Raw genomic sequence first — 22,422 nt, forward strand, 5'->3', positions numbered from 1 at the left:
CTTGTTCATTTTGCCCAGGACAAAAATTGAAAGCCGTGCAAACCCTCCCACCCTCAATAAACCGAAAAAAACCCTTAAAGCAAACAAACAAAAAACCTTGTGCTTTGACAAAGCCCCTCAAAGCGTTGCTGTGGCAGTCAGCACACACTTCAAGGGAAAGCAGGTACAGCAGAAGTGAATCCTAAGCTTTGCTTCACAGAAGTTTCTCAGGAGCCAGATGTTCACCAGCACATGCACACCTGCTTGCTCACCAGCAGGTCATGTTCTGCCCCTGATGCAATGGCTGCGCCTATGGACCCGACGACATCTCAGCGCACACTAGAAGGAAGTGGTTTTCTAGCCTGAAATACATTGCCCAATCTCTCACGCACTACAGAGGACAATCTCCCCCTCCTCACTCAGCCTAGGGACTCTCAGCCAAATGTCCACAACAGGCTGCAAAGTGCTATTAACTCCACCCTGACCCTGATATCTGTATAAGAAGCAATCAGACTCTGATCCAACAAGAAATTACTCAACAGCATTGCAGCCTCCAGAGCCAGAGCCGGAAGCACACTCAGACTTCCTGGATACCAGACTCAGCTCCTCTGGCCACCATTCGCATTTCAGTCCTTCTATGGGCATGTTCAGCAAACACGTAGGCATAATCAGCACACGACAGCCTTGCTGGCGTCTGGTTCCTTCAGACACAAGATGCTCTCTGCAAACAGCTCTAGCCAGAAGAGCTCTTCTGCTAACCTTGCAGCTTCCAAGACACCTTGGAGAGAAGGTTTAAAATTACTATATTAGCCTACTGCCTCCCTGAAAGCATATGAAAATCCTAGCTTAATCATGTAGTTATTAATATATGCATTAATACAGTTTTAGTGATGCTGTGCTTCTGGGTTTGTGAGAGTAACTCCACTACTGTTTGAATCAGCGTTTGATAAAACCCCAGATGTTTAATAGTGCAACTCCCAAAGGAAAAACATCCAGAGGAGAGTGAGGGGAACTGAGCAAGCAGCTCCTTAGTATCACTTGTGACAAAGCTGAAGGTTAGCTCCATCTTCCAGCACGGAAGCGGATCCATCATTAGCTGGAGCAAGCAGGGCTGATCCACGCTCTCCTCCAGGTTAGCGCAACAGCAGGTGCTCTGGGCACCAGAGGGCAGAGAGAGGGAGAAAGGATTCCTGGTTGGCCTCCAAGGATGAGGGGAGATGGATCAAACACATACCTAAGACAAAGATGTGCTCGTTAGAACTAGGCAGAGCTGCACAAGCTTCGCCACTGCCAAGAGGTAGCCAAAGACAAGCCTGTGCTGTTGCCGAGGATGAAGTCTCAGGAGCTTTAAAAAGAGCAGCAGACATGCAGAGCCAGGCATAACCAAGGATACCAGAGTCTAGCCTTCATTCTTAAATAGCAAAAATGGCCTTTCCTGACCTCCTCCCAAGCCCATCTCCTCACCCAGCACAAATATCCCTATAACTAGATAGAAGCTGCTTACATACATAACATTAAAGTCACTGAACAAAATTCCCATCCCCATCATCCCCATGAAAACCCGTTAATCACCCTTTCCTCCTCCAGAACAAGTTGCTAAGACAAGCAGATAGGACAACCTGTGCTCCAGAAAGCTGGGCTAACATAGCCCAGCCCACCAGTTACTGCTCTCTCCCGTCCACTGGGGCAGGTACAGAGGCGTGCTGAGCCTGAGCCTCCAGACAAGGTGTGCACATCGAACATGCTCAAGTCTCAGATGCTGACTGGTCTCAGCTGGAGGGCTGGGGACAAAGTTTTGAACATTGTGCCTCAATTTCTACATCTGTCAAACAGGACTACCATTTGCTTGCTCTGACCCTTCGCTAAGTGTCTCCTAAGAGGCTAAATACAAAAGGGCTAAATTTTCAGCTCTAAAAGCAAGAGGGCAGTAAAGCCATCATTACAGATGAGCTAACCTTGCAGCAAGGAAACAAATGAATTCGTAACAGGGCTTCTGCCAGCAGCTACCCCAGCACCTGGTGATGTAGCTGCTGTCTAGATGGGTGAAGGCCACCATGAAGTTACAGTGCCCTTGCCACGTCCTTCACTCACAGCTGCAGATGCTTCTCCTTCAGTCAGTCAAGGATGTGTTGAAGATGGATGGGAGGGCATTACTGCTGCATGTGAGGTAAGATAGCCTTCACTGCAGCCTCCCAGCTCAAAACTGGGATATTCCACATCCCCTTGACCCTCCCTCAGTCTTGATAGAAGAGCAACCCTGGCTTGTGTTTCTTTAAAAAAAATCACAATTGGAGGCAATAGATTTGTAACTTTCCAGCAAGCTCTGCTCACCAGAAAGCTGGACTGATGGCATTAAGACCTACTCAGAGGAAGTGCATTTTAGTCCCCTCCAGAAGCTTTCAATGTTTTTTTTTTTTTTTCCCAGTCTCACCACTATTCTTTCCTTGACACCTCCATCTCATTCTTTCCTCGTCTTTTCCGCTTTTCATCCTGCCTTCTGTCCTGACAGTTCCTTTTAAAATTACTAGACCTTAACCCATCACTTGGCATTAGATGTTCATTTAGGCATTATCCTGTACTAGGGACTTGCATCATTGTCCACAACGTGCATTTAAATGAGAGCTGCAGATACCTGCAAGACAAAAGCCAGACTCTCCCTAATACTAGATGCACTGAGGCTGAGATTCTTTCTCTTACAAACAAGCTGATTTTCCTGCAAGGGAAAAGACATCAACAGATTACACACGGAGTCAATTTGCACAAAAGCACACAGCAGTTCTAGGCTGACGTCTGTCACAGATGACTTTCACTGTCCTCTGCCAATTAAGCACTCTGGTTATACACTGGCATAAGGTGTTCAGACTATGTGCACAAGGATGAAATTATGCGCAGCTGAGAAGGCAGCACTCAACAGAATAGCAACACTGATTGTTCAGGGCAAACAAGCTACACCTTAGTAATTCTGGAGATATTCTGCCTTTGCAGATGTTTGAGCAGCTGCCATGCAACAATCTGTGATCAACATACCTTACCCCGTATACTGCATTATCCAGCTTTGCAAGCTGTTTGAAAACAACTATTAGATGCAGAGACAGCTACTTAATGATGGAGAGCCACTGCAGTATGAGACACTGGAGACTGAACTCAGCCTCCCACTCTGAAGCCAGATAACAGGTACAAATAACAGCTCTCAGTACTAGCTAACAGCAGAAATGGGGAAACAAAGCTTGTTTTGCATCTCAGACTTCTCTGCCATCTCCACAGCCCAAAATAGACTTCAAGAGGATAGTGTCGTCAAAAGTTAAAGGGTCCTATGCTTACAAGATGAGAGCAAAATTTAACCTAAATTACTTTTCTAAGTCGCCGTTGCTATTGACAGTATCCTACACTAGTTGACCTGAACTGATAAGCTTGGCATCGGTGGGTGTTTACATCCTATTATTGTTCAGCACAGAAAAAGGAAGCAGCCAAAAGACTAGATCCGGCTTACCCGTTCATGGGGGATCTAACACCAGGTCAAAATGCCTGTGCAAAAAAATGTCTGTGCTTCCCTCCTGGTGCATGAGTCTGAGGAAGTGAGCAATAAGGTTGTCATCCAGCTAGAGCAGCACCTACGGCACGTCATAAAACAAATCTAAACTGGGAGAGCAACCTCTTGTAATTCCCAGTCTTGGAAAGTAAAAACAAGAGAAGGAAAAAGCAATCAAGAGAGGAGACAGTCTTACTTCTAACAGCTGCACTGCACTCTGAGCAAGGGGATTAAATACCCTGTGCCAAAACCATCAATCCATCAGGCAGATTTATCTCAAGGAAACGTAACTCTACAGAGTTACTTCGGTTCATCTTTACATTAGAGGTTTTAGTAAGTGGCACTGCCTAATAAAGGCACGTTTCAGACCCTAGCGAAGGGCAGTGTCTCAGGTCCTCAGCTCTCGTAAGTGCCTTTCGTCCACCAGTCTGCCCCTGTCCTCCAGAAAAAAGAATCTTGGCCCCCCAGCACTTGCAGGTGTAGCCTAGATTACACTTGAAGTGTACCACAGACAGAACAGCAAATCCAGCTGAAGCTATCCACACAAAATATGAGTTAAACACAAACTTTTAATTCCCAAACAACAAAATACCTTCCAATACATAAGAGGAATCAGGGTTTGTTTTTTACCGCACAGAAGCGGCCTTCAGCGATTAATATTTTGCACTGCCATTCCTTCAAAGACAAATTGAAAATAGCTCTATCTAACTATGCTCGGAGAATTACTGAGCATCTTCAGTCTTCACAAACGTAAGCAAGAGAGTGCAATGAAACCTAGGACACTCATGCAGAACAGTAATCTGGCTGCAGGCACAGTCATCAGACACTCAGAAATGTAAGCACAAGCTGGAAGACATTGTCCACCTGGAAGTAACCACAGAGTACCATTTGCAAGAGCAACCAGTTCAGACCAACCTTCACTTGAAGATGACAGCATAGCAAAACTGAGGTGCACATGTAGTTCGTCTAGTGGTCTCCAGGTTTTGGGGATCCTAGAAAGCGAGTCTTCCTCATTCCTTCCTACAGAAATTGAAGCCATTCCAAGCCTGACAGGAATTGCAAATCCTCCCTTGCTCCACACTTCAGAGACAAGGTAAATCTAATGTAATTAGATATTTAAATACCTAAAGAAACATGTAACATCTGAAACATGAACATTTACATGTTTCTAAAGAAACACGAACTTGTTTATAAACATTTACAGACATTTACAAGTTTCTCCCACAGCAGCAGATTTCTAAGCCCTGGTGGGTTTTGATGAAAACTCTTTATTTCAGTTGAGCAAGCATGAGGCAGAGGTTGTGTAACAAGCCCCTCTTCGCAGCCACATGGAAAGCAAATAGGAATGAAGGTCACAATCCATTAATCCTCGTCTTTGGGGGTGGAAAGGTGAGAGCAGGCATGCTCTTCCTTCATAAGACTCAGTCCCAAGACCTCAGGAAAGGCAGCTACAGAGACAGCCAGGGCAAAGCAGCTGCTGTTGAAATCCCAGGGCACGGCTGGACCAGGGGAGACCCGTCCACGGGTCTCAGGCAGGTGCCGCGGCCTGGTCACCCTCTCGAACACCAGCCAGGTGATGCTGGGCACCCGGGGAGCTCGCTGGCAATGGATTCCCAGAGCCGGGTCTCCTCCCTCAGCCTCCCCCAAGCCCTGCCGAGCAGCGGCTAGCGAGTTAAATCCAACAGAAATTCACGTTCCGCTTCTCCGCATGGAAATCTGAATTCCAGTGTTAGCTCTGCTCCAACACCTTGAGGGCCCCCCACCAAGCGAGGACAGTGGGTGTCATTCAAGCAGCCATTTGCCTTCTTCAAAAGTAAGCAAAACCTCCTGGTTTGTGAGAAGACTGACCTCTAAGATACCACATGGCAGACATGTTTAATTTGCAGACACAGAGCTAGGCTCAGAGAAAGCCTTAAGCAACCATCCAGACACTTTTTCTGTTGAATTTCTCTAAACTTTATTGGCACTGTAGGAAGAACAAGGTATGGATTTTAACAACTCCTCCAAACAGAAAAAAAATACCTAACAGAGGCTCTTTGCAGATTATCAGATGGACCCATGAAATACCCCACAACCCTAAGGAACTCACGCTTTAATAAAAAGTGGGAAAACAAAACAAAATAAAAAACCCCACTCAACATAATTTACAGCAATCAAAAAAAAGGAGGGGGAAAAAAAGAAAAAGAAAGAACAAGCCAGGTAAACATTTGATAAGATAATTCCCTCCCCCCACCCCCAAGAGGAGTATTTATCCAATTAATCTGGAACAGGGAGAGGAAGAAAAACTCACTGTATTCTAACAAATAAAAAAACGTGTCTAGAAATCTCACTGTAATACTGAAAGCTTCTTACATTAGTTTTCTTGCAAAATATCATCTCTTTACAATACAGTATACATTTCCAAGGGATGGGGAACCATAAAAGCATCCTCCAACCCATGACTAATATTTTCTAATTGTGCATAGCTAGAAATATTGAAATCAAATATCATTAGATACCACTGTAATATAATACTGGTTAAGAGGGTAGGGCTGAAACAACTACACAAGGAGCTAGGTGGACTCACTGGCACAAGCCGTTCTATTCCCATTTTGGACCATTTGGAATTAGAACGATTTAAAAAAAAAAAAAAAAAAAAAAACACTATAAACAGAAGTCACGCCAGCATTGTAATACAAGAGTTCAGCAGTATTATGTGACCCATCAAAGCAGAAAGAGGTTTACTGGTTTATTATTTGAACACATATTCCAGGCACCGCATATCTTCTCATTAAGAAATTGTTAAAATGCAATAAGGGCTTTTTTTTCCCTCCAGATGCACCAGTAGTTGCCATGGACAGAGCAGAAGTGCTGAGAACCAGCTTTAAAGCACCAGAACAGAAGTGTAATGGTTGTTTGTTCCCCAATAATGAGACTCATGTAGAGCCAGTGCCAAAAACTCCTCAGCAAAGAAATATGCAAATCACTTCTGACAAGTTTAACTACAATCTTTCATTGGTGACACTGAAAGCACTGGGGCATGTGTTTTTGGCCAGCCAAAGGCTTCCCGTGTCCACTCGCCAAAGACACGCTGCATCCAAGGCAGAGAAGGGGGCTCCCATGTGACTTCACTGGACATGTAGAAGGAGCACGAAGCGATGCTCCTAGCAGAGGTTTGGTTGGTTAGCATCATGTGGATCTCCACACAGACTTGTACTGCTTCCAAAAAAATACAGCACTGGTTGTTGCTAGCAGCCCAAGGAGTTCTTGGGGAAATACTGCTGTTTATTAACACTGACATGAACATTTATTTTTGGCACACTCCCCGTTACCTTTTTCCCACAGAGTAGGGAGCTGAAAGTGCTCTAACATACTCAGATGTTTTCCTTCTATCGGCGCTAACAGTGATACCGTAGAGACAAGAGAGGCATCCACAAAACTGAGAAAGTTGTAAGATTTAGGATCATGCTAGGCAAGAAATTAAATTATGGGCTAGCCTAATGACTTCGCATAGGGACAGGCTAATCCAAGGAGGGCAAAGCAAAGGAGAACTCCATTTTAGATGGAATCCATTTTTAAGAGGCCCCTTCTAAAGTTGAAGACTTTAGACAAAATCCAATTCAACCCTGAGCATACATGGCTGTTCCTTCCCCAGAAATGGAGGAGAGGATTGTGGGTAGCTACAGCACAGACAGGAGCTTGGAAGACAGGATGTCAAGGGCACTGGTAACTGTTACAATCAGCTCTCAGGATAAGTCTCCTTACAACCTACTAGGGTCCATTTCTAACAGACAAGAGCCCTCTGTTTTCAAGGCTGCAAAGGGGCAAAACGCATCCTTCTGGGGAAGGAAAAACATCTGAGCCAGGGACATGCTCAGATGGTAATGCTAGCTAGCGAGGATTAAGGCAGCAACTGGACAAATGCTTCATGATCCTCTCCCCTCGGATGCTGCTGGAAGCTAGGTAGACAGATTCAAACTTGTACATGAGCCAGATACAAAAGTAATTTCTGGTCCCCAGCTGCTCATCACTTTTTATGATTATATCTAGTTTAAGCAAAGACATCTGAGCTACAGTAGATCTATAGACAGTCATAAGGCACCAATGACTATGTGTTAAAAAGGCCTCTTCTGGACACCTGAAATGCCATTCACACAACCAGGAGTACTCTGTTTTACAGCCAGGGAAAAATAGCTACAACAAGTTTTAGTTCTTTGCGTTTCTGCCTGTCCCTCTAGGTTTCCATTGGTGACCCCAAAAATGCAAGGCAACGTTCTTTAGCTATTTCTGCTTCACTGGTTACATTCAAATCAGACAAGTGACAGTGAACAAAGCAATTTACCCAGAGGAAAACACTTCTGGAAGACAGGGAAGTTGATGCACCAAAACACACTTCAGCAGTGGAAATATTACAAAGGCCTCCACATGATTAGGAAATTCAAAATTTCATCATTAAAAAAGAAAAGCTAACACCAGCAGGATCATACAAGATGTTATTAACACCACTGATTATCTATTTCGCCTGCTTAAGTTTTAAGGTCAAAAGCTTTGGTCTTAGAAAAAAAGTCTGTATTATACCATCAACCCTTATTAACCCTACCTCGAGCCTCCCCTTCTCAACTACACGAGGCAGACCCTCATGTAGAGAGGGTAAAGTCAGATATTTAGACCCTGGCCACTAAGCTTAATACTGAAGTTTGTGCAAATTAGTAGGAAGGCACAGTGTCAAACTGTAGCAGTTTAAGTAATTCAGTCAAAGTATCTGGTGGCCTCTTTACCCAGTGGAAGAGAACAGCAGTACAGCTGTTTCAATAAGCAATACAAAACTAAATGCAGTGAGACTTTACCCAAAGCCAAGCAATTTCAAATTTGGACCAATACAAGTTTGCTTTCCCCAGCCACCCCCAGGAAGATGTAGATGCTGGTTTTTCCTCTGTTGCTAAACTGCAGCACTTGCCCAAAACTCTATAAATAAGACCATGGTCACTCTTCTGTAGTGGTTCCAGCGCAGCACGATTACGAGTGAGTGATGGGAGAGGATGGGAAAGAGGGGAGAAGAGTGCAGGGCAGCAGGTGCAGGGGAGAGTTTACATGGACTCAAACTCATCAATGCGCTGCTTGGTATTGCCCTGCCGAATCTGACGGAGGGTCTTATACTTGTCTCGGCCCAGCCGCATGTTCTCAGCATGGATCATGTCGTTGGCTGTCTTCTTGGTTTCATCCCGAGCGTTCGCCAGCTCCGAGGAAAGAGCCTTTGGAAGAGGGGAAACAGATGGGAAGGGGTTAGCACATGCCATACTCTCAGGAAGAGACGCCCTCGTCCAGCTCTCCTAAACATTCAATGCCCATGGAGACAGGAAGCTTTATTTACATAAGTTGATATCTTTCCCTAACATCTGAAGGTAGAAAGCATCAGGTATTCCTATCCTGTTTATCTTTGTCTAGCACAAGAAAAAGAAAGGTCAGTCTACTTCAGAGGAAGAATTGGAAGGTCTGGTGGAGGGATGCCTAAAAGACATCGAGAACATCTTGCTGAAATACAGCAATTACTAACCTTTAACCACTAAAGCTTGCTGTGGAAGATAAAAGGCACTTCCGTCAATCTGCCTGCGCAAAACCACCCCAGCATGAGGCAGAACAAGCAAAAACTGCTGCAGTCAGGCAGGCAGGCAGGTAGGTAGGTAGGTAGTAGGCAGTACAATAAAACAATTGGGAAGAGTCAACAGCAGGACACTGGTGATCCTTATAAAAAGGAGGCGAGCGTTGATCCCCCCATGCTGGGTCCTAGCAGGCTGCTCTCAGGGTTTGGCAGTGCAACCTAGTCGGACAGTTACAGACAGCTGCTTGATAGGAACTGGACCAAGTCCTCCAATTCATAGCAGCCAGGGCTACAAACAGCTGTCAGATGGTTGGCAAGACTCACACGAGCATGCTACGTCTAACAGATGCTGCTGCTTGGCACTATTTGAAAATGCTTCAGTATTACCAGTGAAATGGAAGTAAAGTGCCAGGAGACAATATCTCCCATGCTCTTCTGCAGTTATTAAGCTAATTGGCAAGATCACGATTCCTTTCTTTCTTAACAATGATACCTGCCAGCTGTATTAATGGCAAGAAGAACAGCGGCAGCACCCAGACACACACCCTCTCTCTGCTGCCAACTTTTTACCTTCAAGTGTTTCTGGACCCGTTCATTCTTCTCCGCTTCAGTGGTGCGCTCCTCCTCACTGCGGTCCTTGATGGTGGCCTCCGACCGCAGCTCAGCACTGGCCTCTGCAGCATTCTCATCCTGCTCGTCATCATGCTCATTCTCAGAGTGCATGGGCTCAGTGACGTGGGGGGTGCTCATGGCAGTCTTCAACTCCTCTTTGGTCTTTTCTAGGTCCTCCTGCACCATCTGCGCCTGCAGTAAGACACACCGCAGTGGGTTAGACAATGCAATCCTGAAGACAAGGTTTCTTTGCAGTGCAAAAGACTTCTGTCCAGAAGTGCACAGAAGCACTACTTAGTGCATATAGCAATCCCTGCAGCTATTGCACACTACAGTGATATGTTCCCAGTCACCAATCACTTGCAAAACCTTCTGCTGGCTAGCACTTAAGAGGTTTGAAGAATGGTTACAATTCACAGAAAATGAGTCAAACTAATTAGACCAACTATTTCTACCTGGAGTTAGAATAGGGTGCTCATTCCACTGGGAAGAACAAAGCTGTGTATCTCCAATAGCCTAAACCTCCAGACAGCCAGTGTAGTGTGGCAGGTCACAGAACAGAATAAAGAGCAGCTCCAGGAAAAAATATTGCCATTTGTTCGGATTCTGCTTTACCTTCTGTTGCCACTCCTGGGCCTCACTCTCCTTCTTCTGCCTGGCTAGCTCCAGCTGCGTGATCCTAGCTGTGAGTTCTGCCATCTCAGCAGCCTGCAAAAGAAAGGATTTTAGTGTGGACAAAACCCAAGCATCTGCTAAATGAAGTGTTTAGTCCAAGCCCTGAAGGATAAAGCTTTTTTGTATACTTCAGTCCCACTGATATCTCCATGATGCAAAGGAAGAGGAAGCCAAGAAAGTTTTTGCAGAGCTACAGATCTCTCTTCTTTGAGCCCAAGCCAGAGAAAGCAATTAGGGAGCTCCACACACTCTTCTCGACACTGCTTACAACAGCGTGCAAAGAGCACCACAATCCAAATCTACCGTACAAATATACTTGCATTTAGGCACAAGCTCATCTGCCTGAGGCTAAAAACTAAAAGAACCAAACCATGCCTCCCACTATATTCATAGTCGGGTTTGCTCTGAGAACTTAGATCCCTACCCTGCCACTATCTTCCTTACCAGATTTTCAGCTCATCACTTACCAGTTGTTCCTGGGTCTTTTGTTGATCATGGGATGCTTTCAGGAGGGCTTCCTTTGCCTCTTCTGCTTCTCGGCGTTCTTTAGCCAGTTTCTCTGCTTCCTCCTGAGCTCGTTTCCTTTCCTGTTCCAGCTCCATGGCTCTGCGGGTCTGTTCTTCCAGTTCTGAAAGAACAGCAGAGTGCATTTGAAGAGAAATCAAGTATAGAATGGCAGTAGAAGGTGCCCGCACCCCTTCCTCCTGGATGCGGGCTTCCCTTCACAGGAACAGGTACAGGAGACATGCAAGCAATTCCTCCCCTTCACGTACAACTGGAGCTGGAAGACTTAGATGCCGGCTGATGTGACAGGTACTACGCTTCCTGACTTCTTCCTCTCACAGGGGTGCTGGGATAAAGCTTCCAAGCCAGCACATGAACAGCTACAAGGTACTCTGGCTGTCAGAGGCAGCCTGGCTGCCACCCATCTCCCTAATGCAAGCCATACTTCAGCAGTTCCAGACCTGATCTTCAGAAGGCTAAATCAGTTCTGCAAAAACAGAGCCCTAACGCCACTTAGCACACAATACCGGAGTGCCAAACGCTTCAGCAAAGCTCCTAGCTTTACTACTCAGTAACCCTTCTCACTCAGAATATGCATTTAGGAAATACTCTAGTATTCCCACATTACCTTGCTGAGCTTTCTTGGTTTGCTCCTCAATTTGCTTGAGTCTCTCCATTAACTCCTCTTTCTCACGTTCAATCTTCTCCTTCTCTTTTTCTGCCAACTCCCTCTTCTTCTTCTCATTCTCCAGCAGGGCTCTGATGAGGGGGAAAGTCACAATGCAGTTTAGCATTAACAGCTACTCAGCTGGAGCACTTCCTGGTAAAGCTATGAGCATACCAGAGATGTGCACTATAGCACTGAGCTGATCAGCTTTAATCCAGCTGTATCCCTTTAAAGGGAAACGCAGACAGAAAAAGCCCTGCTGACGTTTATCTCAATGGGGCATCCATAACAGCAATGTTGCCAAGAGAAAATGCCTCATATCAAGATTCAGATGAGTCCAGTCAAATAGACGGACATATATTTAACTTAAAACCCTGGCAGTGAGTCACCCTTGTAATGAGTGCTATTTCCATCATCCTGTTAGATCTACTGAAGCAGAAAGCAACCTGCCCTATTTTTGGCTCAAGCAGATTAATAATAAGGTGCTGTTAGCAATTTTGCTAGCACATGACACTACTGTGCAGTGATCAGCCAAGTCCAAGTTATGTAGAACCCTACCAACCTCTCCATCTGTTTCTGATGCTTCTCTTCCCGAGCCTGCGCTTTCATCTGCTGTACCTCAATGGTATCTGGTTTACGTCTGCGCATGTAGAGCTCATGGTTCCCCATGCAAAGTGCCAAGATTCGCTTGTTAATCCGTAACCGAGGGGCGTAGAATACAAAGTCCTTGGAACAAGGAGATGGCAGCATTAGACTTATTCCTTCAGTAGAAACAGCCCTCTGTGAATGCAATACACCTCAAAACCCTGAATTTCCTAGAATTGTTAGGCAGCTTTTCTCACCAGTATTTATCAGGGCTGGTAATGAGATACATGCCTTTCAGGAATTAATTTCAATCTGATAAATGCACACAGGGCAGAAGTGCCCGACTTGCCGTTACAGCATGCTGTGCTTCACTGTAAAGCAGTTCTAGTACATAGAGTATTATATCAAGTTAGAGTCATGGTTTTATTACAAACATAATCACGGGCTGGTTCGCCAGACACACCGTAACTATGACTTGCCCCACCTTTCCTCCCACGTGGTTATTTAATGCAATGGTCTTGCCAACCACATGAAGTGTAATGTTTTGTCTTATGCCAGAACGAGTGTTAAACATTATGTCTTGTGGATAAATAACTTAACTTTGTTCTGTTAACAAGGAGCAACAGCAGCAGAAAAACGTATTCCAAGCAGCAGTGAAACAAGCGACCAGAGGAAGAACAGAGGTGTCAGCAGACACAGGAAAATTAAGCACCTTGAAGATGAAACCGAGCTCAATTATGTCTGTTAAAAATCTAGAAGAAAAGAACGTGTTCCTAGCATACCCTACAAGATGACGTGAAGCTTCAGTTTCAAATAAGGTGACAAACACTACACTTGAGGAAAACTGCAGAAGACTTTCCTGCACACTACTAAATCTGACAGGCTGCATAGGAAGCATTCACTTCTAACATAGGTCCCTCAGATGTAGCAGCAGAGAACTGAGCGGCCTTCAGAGAACCAGAAACCCTAAGCCAAGAGCCTCTCCCACCGACTTTGAATAGCTCAAGGTTAGGCTAAACAACTTTCTCTTCTCCTGGCCAGAGCTAAACTCCATCTACCTGCTATTAGGCCCATTCTGTGCATACTGCCCTGAACAGATTAGGTAGCAAGTAATGCTGATATTATTGATAAAGAGACTGCATGCAGTAAAAAGCCTGATCATTCAACAGGAAAAAAAAAAGTTAAAAAAAAAAATAGTTCAAATGTTGCATCTTACTGGTGCTTTCTTGTCAATAGGCTTGATAACAAACTTCTTGTCATTGAATGAGATATTTCTGATCTCACTCCAAGGGAATCCAATTTTCGGCGTTAGTCTGCAGAAATGGAAAGGAAAGGAGATAGAAGACCCAAGTCATTCCAGAGTCTTGACCTTTAATGCAAAGCCTAAAATTCTGCCAAATCAGCCCTCATGATATTTTAGTACTCTAATACTGACTGGAATCAGCAAATAAAATTGGAGACTTGTAAACATGAACTACAAACATAGGAAACAGTTCCTCAGCACCCTCTCCCTCCCTTTTTTTTGCCCCCTCCAATAGAAACTGTAACTGAAGAATGCATCTGTGGCAGGAAAACTTGGGATGCAAGTGAAATGAGCTTGATGAGATTTGACAGCTTCTTCAATTTTTTAGTCCAAAGCAGCATGTTTTATGAAAGTGTTTCCTCACATCAACTGTTTATGTAGTGGATTAACTACTGGATCTTTCAGGCTATGTCAGAAATGCAGCCAAGAATGACACAGAGATAGTAGGGTTTAGTTTAACATATTTGACTTTCAAAAAAAAAAAGATTTTGAATATTCCTTTGTACTGGAGAGAAGCTGAAGGCAGTGACAAAAAAAGAGAGGTTTTATTACCTGTCATTCTGCTCGTAAATGTTGAGTCCAAGAGCATCTACACCTAGCCAGAGTTCAGAGCCCTTTTTGTTCTTAATGCTGAAGTAGTTCACACCATACATTTCCAGATCCTGTGCAATTTTCAGGTACTCCAACACAGCATCTTCTCTGCAACATGCAAAAAGAAAGCAGATATTCTTTTCTCAGTCCATATAAGCCATTAGAGCAAGAAGGTGCTATCTTCCTACGTGGATACAGCAGCAACAAGCTGAAAAAGTTCCAAGTATCATCCTGGAAGATAACAGTGGACAAGCTCAGCAAGTTTAGCTTTGTTATATTATGAACAGCCAGCCAGTGTAGACTAGCAAGGGTAGAGGTACGTGAACCTAGTTATTTTTCAGCAGAATAACCTGAGGAATGCCAGCACCCATCCCGGAGTAAGCTGTGGATTTGTACACTGATGTTATGCACTAGCATATTCATACTACTTTACATTCAGCAGTTCCACATTGCATCAGTTACCTAATCATTCCTCGATGTTCCTCATGCCACACCTGGATCCTCTCCTCCCACTGGTCCTTGTTAAGTTTGTGCTGCTCCAGAACTCTGGAAAGGAAACGGAAGCGCATCAGAAGAGCGCATGGGATGTCTGAGACCAACCACTACATCTACGTACGTGCCGTCACATCACTCCTGAGCAACACTTCATTGAGTACTCCATTAGCACACAATTCCTCCACACAGGTGGTCCAAGATATACTTTTATTACAAGGCTAGCTAGGGACACAGGAGTAAATACTCAGACTTCTGTCAAACGACAAATCACACTCAGTTGTGTTTCCTCTTGTACCATTACATGTTTATTTTTCAGAGCTTCTCCCACTACTTCTGATTAGAGTTTCTTCAGCAGCAACGGGATCTTTAAGATTAAAGCTCTTAAGTGAATACCATTCCTCATGCTCGTGGAGAAACACAAGGCTGGATTTCATTCTGTGCAGTCCAATCAAGGCCAAAAAATCCCCAACCCTTTAGGGCACAGAAGCTTAAGACTACTAGGTAGTCACTTACCTCTGTGGGAGCAGTTTATCATTAGCAAGGTAGCCAGGCTTGTGTGCCTCTTTGTTAAAGTCTCCATATTTTGACTGGACAGCATAAGAAGCCAGGAGGACAGCTGTTTCTGGAGGGCAATAAATGTCATCATTCAGGATTGCCTCCTTCACTTGGAGGAAGAAGAGGCGCTGTGTGATGTCCTGGATCAGCTCTTCTGCCACATCCTCTGGGTAGAACTTGGCACGGAATTTGAAGAGCAGGGGGCTTTCTTTGCGCACATCCTGTGCCGTCACCTGCGGTGACAGAATTTATCAGATTTTACAGACAACACACCAACTGAAGGGGAGCAGGTTTATGGAGAGAAGGAGAATACAAGCATGCATTAGAAAGAAAAACCTCCTTCCCAGTGCAGAAGTGAACATGCAGAGAAGCAGGGATTTTCAACTCCCTGCTGTTAAACATTGCCTCTCCTCACCCCCTCTCCACAGCATTCATGGCAAGCCACAAGTTCTAATCAGTGCTAGATAAGCTCCTCTCCAGGTTTCTCTCCAATCAAGAGCACCACATTAGCCACTATAGGGAATAATAACAGATCTGTCTGGATAACAAACAGGACTAAATGTGGGAAGAACAGATCGGGCATCGTGATTCCTCCTTCCCCGGGGCGGGAGGGGGGAGGTCCTGAAGAAAAGCAATGCCAACTCATTAATCTTGTATTTCAGGTTTGCAGAGAAGCAAGAATAGATCCCTAACATGAAGACTAAGTCTGCACCTGTCCTCCAAGAGATAGGAGCCCAAAACAGATGACAGCTTGAAGCATACATACCTTTTTGTTCAGTTTCAGCCATGTTGAGAAGCCCTTGGTGTCCTGATACTGAAGTCCAAAAAACCAGACCTCTCTTAGACCAATTGTCTTCACAACCTGCAAGAAAGATTATTAGCAAGAGCCCCTGCCACAGGAGCTGTGCTCACTAGCAGCAGAAAGCACAATTACAGATTAGGACACCTGCCTTTCTAATTGTCTTCGGAACTTGTGTTCTGCTTCCCCTGCTACTATGCCAATACAAAGATACTAAGGCACCTGAGGGGTCCCAAGTGGGAGTACTGTATTCACCCGTCTCCTTCACCTTGAAATTTTGTTGCTTTCTAAAAGCCACAGCTGGAATATCGTTTTGTTCAGCCATCTATAAGCCAACACACATAGCCAAAATGAGATGCAAAGGATGGACAGCTGCAATAGCTGCCAGAAATTAACACTTCAGCTCCATTTTCAGGTACACCCCTCATTTGTCATGCAAATGCACTACTTCTGCGCAAGCCATGAATAGCACTGATAGGATGCATGTCCTAAGCTGTGCTATTCTAAGATTTATACTTTACAGTACCTATAACTATAGACAGGCTTTTCATGCAGCTGCTTAACGAGTGGCACCATGAAGAGGTACTGCATTAAGTCAATACACTTCCCTCATGTCAGGGCAAAGAGCCCCGCAGGGATTACCTGCACTGGTACGTAAGCTCTCTCCTTAGTCATGTCCTTAGCACGCTATAGATGCTGTGTAAATAAGAGTTAAGAAGGCTTTACAGACATATTGTGACATCAAGAGCCCACCCAATGTGGGGCAAGACTACTGCAGAATAATACTATTTCTGGTAGAAAGGAGGGGGGAAGTTTCTTGATAGAGCTTCCTCACAAACACAAAACCAGAGCTTTGTGCTCTGGCAAGTCTGAGGCGTGCCACAGGATTGAGCAAGTCCAGACACTGACGTTCCCCCATATCCCTCCAGAAGCCTGGGACGTTCTTCTTACACCGGTGAACAAGGGGGAGCGGTGGGAGGGGTGCGTCATCTGTCCCCCAGAAGTTTACCTGTCACCTCTATTACTAGACAAGAGAGGAGGAAGACAATGACACTTCTGTTTTTAGAAGGTCTACACTGTACTTAGAGGACCGCTTTTACGCACTGCCCAGACCCTGTGCTTGCTTGCAGCTCCCCTCCACCAGAGACTCAGGGTCTTAACAAGTTGCAGAAGAGGATTTAGTGCTGCCTTGCCCCATACGTATGCTCTCTATCCTAAGCCCCTTCTTCCTTCTAGATTACTTCCTCACTGAATCCCAAGGAAGCACTCTGTCCCCTTCCGATGTGATCGATGGCATTGGCATGATACGACACATTAAGGATATAGATTCCCTGCAAACACATTACTAGTTAGATTCTTTACGGCTTGGGTCAGAGCTTTCTTCTGGTCTGACAAAGCAGCACTTGGGCCCTTGCTCCTTTCAGGCACACAAAGCAAAGGGAGCTTTCATCAGAGGCATGCCATTAGTAGCGCACATATGCATACAAAACCTACGCAAGGCTGGTAGTCTGTATACATCATCCTACTAGAGTCCATGAAAGTATTCACCCTGCCCTTGTTGGAATATGAACTGGAGCGCTGCCTCAAGTCTGCAGTAAACACAGGGAGAAAGTGGGTCAGATAAACCTTCACTTGTGACTTGTATGTGTCACTCAGCAGGATGCACTCAGTTAAGGGGGCTTTCAGAGGAGCATTAGAAGTTGCCACATATGTATTGAAAGCATGTGGTACAAAGAGAAGTAGAAAGGTTGTCCTGAAGCTTAAAAAAGGCTCCTTTCTCAGCAGCATTAACATCTGAATGGGATGAGAGCTCACCCCCGCTGCTGCATGTGTCTGCTTGCCTCACTTTCATTTGTCAGCAGCTTAAGCCTGGGAGTTCAACACACTGAACTGCCAGCAAGGAACCAAATGGCATCACACTGGGGCCCCTGCACAAAAGGACTTTTATTCCCAGCAGAGAAGTCTGCACAGCAATAGCAGCGGCAACAATAGGCTGGACGGAGAGGGGGAGACAGCAACATCATGCCCTCAAACTGCTTTCCGAGTTCCATTGAAGGGCAATGCAGTTCCTGCTCTGGAAACGTGAGCTGTAAAGCAAGGCATGTTCTTGCTTGTTACCTGAGCATGGACCTGGCCCATTTAGCCTTCATCTGAAGCTGCTTTCTAAGTAAGTGCACACGAAGGTAAGCCTCTGTCAAGTGAAGGGAGAGGAAGGAGGAGAGGTATTCCTCCTCTATCCTTCCCACCCCAGCTTTAAGAGGCTATTTAGTTCCTTTTGGCAAGGGAAAAAGAACAATCCAGGAGGAGAGCTCTCTGCAGCCACAAGGAATCTGGCTGGCAGTTAGCAGCCCAATTATCAGTCTGCTTTTGCTTGGGGGCATACAGCATTCAGCTTCCTGATTAACTACAGGGGTTTCAGAAAAGCAAACAATTATTGGTAGTGGCTATGGATGGATGAAAGCTGGCATAGGGGAATACTAAGAGTACTCCTTAACACAGACCACTTTACTTAAATACTCAAGTTTAGTCTCTAGGCTGGACAGAGTACCATCTTCCTCCTGCCAGGGAGGACATTTAGTCAGTCCCAGGCTCTTGTTTAGCCTGCAGTACAAGGCTTAAGTCTTCAACTGGCAACAGATTATAGGCAACCTTTAATTCTAGCTGTCACACACTACCTTGACCAGCTATAACAAGGCACTTCCAGCACCATTAGCTTAAAGTGACACTTGCTAAGTACTTAAGTCCCTCTTCCTCTACCTTCAGGGAGGAGGTACATTTCTAGTAACCCCGAAGCCATCTTCACTTTTTAGAGATAGCCTGGGCATATGACCAATACCATTCTTTTCAAATGTTTAGAAGAGAAAATGTAACCTGTTCTCCTGCTCCTCATTTTTCCTGCTCCACTTTTCCCAGGTCTATATGACTTCACTTTTTTCCACTTCCATCCTTCTCCTGAAGCATGCACCCTTCTCCCTCCTGACTATGTTCTTGCCACTGCATGCTGCCGCAAAGCAGGAGAGCCACAAGTAGGCTTCTTAAACGTAGGGCTTTGGCATTAAGATTGGGCTGATGATTGCCCTCATTCTCAGCCCATAAAATACACCACCACACTTGCAAACAAGCGTGGAACCTGCATGAAAGCAGCATCCACACAAGGGAAAGACTAAAGCGTGCAAGCGGAGGGAAGACACACCACTCTGGCCAAGTCACTGCTCCAAAGACCAGCACATCAGGTTATACCATAGCACATAAAGTTGAAGTCTTGAATCTCACCTGCTCTACTGCTTGAAAATGAAAAGGGCCTGTCTCCCTTTCTGTATCATGGGCAAGTCAAACACTTCTGTGGGAAAAGCAGGGTACCAGCAAACCACTGTACTGGAGGAGCTCTGAACTGGTGGCACACCTAGTTTCATACGCCATAGTTCTTCTATGCAGGCTAGTAAAGAGGGCACTTAGCAGGTAAGCGTTATTTAATCACCCTGCTCTTACTGACATTCAAACACTCCCTGCCATTGCACAAGCACTCTTCCTTGATTAGACCATGTAAGTGCAAGTAATCATCAGCAGACCCAGGTGTTATTTGGTTTCATTTCCTCATAGGATTTTGGTGGGGAAGAAGGGGAAGCCTTCTCTCAACTACTGTGGAAAGCTGAACACATTATTGACTCAGCCAGTGATTTAGGTGTTCAGGCATGTTATGCCCAAATCAAGTGTGGGTGGAAAGGAGTAGAGGTAAGAGTGGAATTTATAGGAAGAAAGCTCCTTTTAGTTCAATTGAAAATGAGGAATAAATCACCAAGAACGTGAATAAGCCCAAGAATGAAGTAATTCAGGACAAGCTACTATCACTTGTGCTGGTTCTCTTCTAATCTTCCTAGATTTAAACTGTCCATGCAAGACTACCATGCCTCCAAGCATTCAGATCATCAGATAACCTATGAACAACTACTCTCCTTTTAAGCCTGTTCTTACTAGTTCACAGCATATCATCTTGCTTAAAGCCCAAGTTTCTCAAATAATTTGTAATGCTTACAGAAAATTAAAGAACTTACGCCTTAGAGGAAAAGAAAAAAAATACTTTTTGCTATAAGTGACACAGTTTAAACTATTTATGATTCAAAATAAATAAGATGTGTTTATCGGATCGTTGTTAAGTTTTTCCACAGGCCAAATGTTGGTTAATTCCTCAGCAGCTTGTTGCACCACTTCGGCCATGTGAAATTAACTTCACCCTCCCTTGCAACAAGCACTGGGGAAAACCTGCATCTCTCCCCACTCCCAGACACACACACACACAAACAACAGCTACAGCCACCCTGGGCATTCAGGGACACAACTCAGCCAGATATTAGACACCGACGCTGTCCTTGTCAGACACCAGCTTGATACATCCTGGTGATTTTGTTCTGCTTTGAGCGCTTGTCCTCTGGAATGACAGCTCACTGGTTGTATAGGGAAGAGACTCTAGATATCCAACACCTTTCTCCCTAGGCACAAGAGAGGAGGTAAGTCTGGTAACCTTGAGTAATGGCAAAATAGAGATGCTTTGAGTGTCAGGACTGCCTGCAACTTTTCTGTGTTGGAAGGCCTGAGAGCTCTCTTCTACAGAAGCAGCTGAATGATCAGGTCCTCCAACTTCCAAGCTGGGCTGTGCTGTGGTTACAATAAGCAGTCACCTGTCCCATGTTTTTGGAAACTTTCCTATTTCCATTATTCTGCGGAAGACTGATTCAAATATCCACAAAGCTGCAGAGCAGCCTGCTAGCCTTCCCTTCAATTAGAATTCAGCTTGAAAAAAATCAGGCTTAAACTTATGGAAACCACAGTTCTTGCATCATCCTTGGATTGCAAGGAGCTGAAATACAGTTAGTGTGGCTCCAAACTTATTACCTGCCTGTTAACCCTGACCTCTGTTTTTACATCTGTTACCCAGGTAGCCACACACATTGAAAACTTTCCAGAAGACCCATTAATGGCTACACAAAACATAGTGGTTAATTACAAAGGTTCACTGAGCACTGCTCTCAGCAGAGCATTTTAAATTTGCCAGATAGTCGGTTCCCTTGTTTGTTCCTCACAAAACAGTTCAAGACACTCAAGCCGTTAATTTGCATTGCTGATGTCCAAGCAAGGCTTTAGAGCCATGCATAGGACTTGAAGTAAAAAGGCAGAACAGAGCTTCAGGGGAGAACCAGCTTCCGCAAAAGAAGTCTCTAGTCTTCTGCTTGGAAGAATGTGTCCACTTTTTGCTGTTGTTGCTGCTCTGAAGAGATGCACTGGGACTATTAACTCCCCATAGGAAACATGAGGTGTTCAGTAAACCACACAGGAATTGAATTTACTCTCCGACTTCCTACTGTGATCAAGCTACGTTAATGTAACCCCTTTAATTAAAGAAACTAATATTTTTTGCGGGAGTGTAAAAAAACAAAACAGAAACACACACACACACACAAATGAATTTTAATTCTCTGAAATAAAGTCAGTCTACTTAAGACCACTGGAGTAAGGGTAACCCTGCCTGGACACTAAATACTCCATATTCAGTACGGAAAAGAGCTATCTAGCTAGGTACTGAGTACAGAGGTGCAGATAAGAATGGGCTTAGGTACTTAAACAATGTTAGCTTTTAGCTGCTGTCAGTTATGAACTGTGAGGATCTAACAATAATAATCCAGCTAGTTCAGATACCTTTTTTCTAGTCTTCCAAAGCTTCTTCAACCTATCTCAAAAGGAGCACAGGTTGGGGACTGACCTACTGGAAAGCAGCTCTGCCGAGAAGGACCTGGGAGTCCTGGTGGACAAGTTAAGCAGAGGCCAGCCATGTGCCCTCGTGGCCAAGAAGGCCAATGGTATCCAGGGGTGCATTAGGCAGAGTGTTGCCAGCAGGTCGAGGGAGGTGATCCTGCCCCTCTCCTCAGCCCTGGGGAGGCCTCACCCGGAGTGCTGTGTCCAATGATCTCCAGAGGTCCCTTCCAACCTCAACCATTCTGTGATTCTGCGAGTGTATCTTGCACTTATATCAGTAATGACAGCAGTAACTGCCAGAAGGCTTACTATGGTTTACAGTCCCTGATGAGTAACTGAGAAACCTCTATGATGCTAGACAGAATGCAAACAAATAAGCTAATTCTAGAGTAGTTTCAGAGAACAAAAGTCTGGAATCTTTGTTGCTACGAAGTCTGAAGGTGCAAAACACAAGCAGTTGCTGCAGAAGAAACACTACGTTATTTGTAGCTATTGGTACAGATCAACTACAACAGCAAGTACTTTCCTCAAGATTCACCATGCAGCTGAAGCAATACTTCTTGTGGGCTGTTCACGGGGATTTTGCACGTCCTCTATCGCAAGAGGACCCAACTTTAAAACTTAAATGTAAATAACATTTTTCCAGTCTCAAATCATGGGGATACCAGTATTTTGATAAATGTTTGCTCCCACAATTGAAGAGGACACATAATTGCTTTGAAAATTAGCAAACAAGACAATTAGGGATCTCCACAAAATTATTAAAAAAAAAAAAAAAAAAGCATCCTAAACACAGTGTCTG

At 44.7% G+C, this 22,422-nt stretch overlaps 1 protein-coding gene across 1 annotated transcript in view; it reads right to left on the bottom strand.

Annotated features, from left to right (window-relative positions):
• Positions 1-5,440: 5,440 nt before the first annotated feature.
• The window catches only part of MSN (moesin), a 56,461-nt gene continuing 39,479 nt past the window's right edge, over positions 5,441-22,422 (bottom strand). Inside the window, exons 3-13 of the mRNA XM_068957714.1 lie at positions 15,840-15,935; positions 15,032-15,306; positions 14,486-14,569; positions 13,985-14,131; positions 13,346-13,442; positions 12,107-12,270; positions 11,506-11,636; positions 10,841-11,001; positions 10,314-10,406; positions 9,657-9,890; positions 5,441-8,739 (exon numbers count right to left, since the gene is read on the bottom strand). Of these exons, the coding sequence (XP_068813815.1) occupies positions 8,575-8,739; positions 9,657-9,890; positions 10,314-10,406; positions 10,841-11,001; positions 11,506-11,636; positions 12,107-12,270; positions 13,346-13,442; positions 13,985-14,131; positions 14,486-14,569; positions 15,032-15,306; positions 15,840-15,935 (1,647 nt within the window). The 3' untranslated portion in view covers positions 5,441-8,574. The remainder of the gene's footprint in view (positions 8,740-9,656; positions 9,891-10,313; positions 10,407-10,840; positions 11,002-11,505; positions 11,637-12,106; positions 12,271-13,345; positions 13,443-13,984; positions 14,132-14,485; positions 14,570-15,031; positions 15,307-15,839; positions 15,936-22,422) is intronic.

Source organism: Struthio camelus, chromosome 11 (assembly GCF_040807025.1).
Source record: "Struthio camelus isolate bStrCam1 chromosome 11, bStrCam1.hap1, whole genome shotgun sequence".
NCBI lineage: Eukaryota > Metazoa > Chordata > Aves > Struthioniformes > Struthionidae > Struthio > Struthio camelus.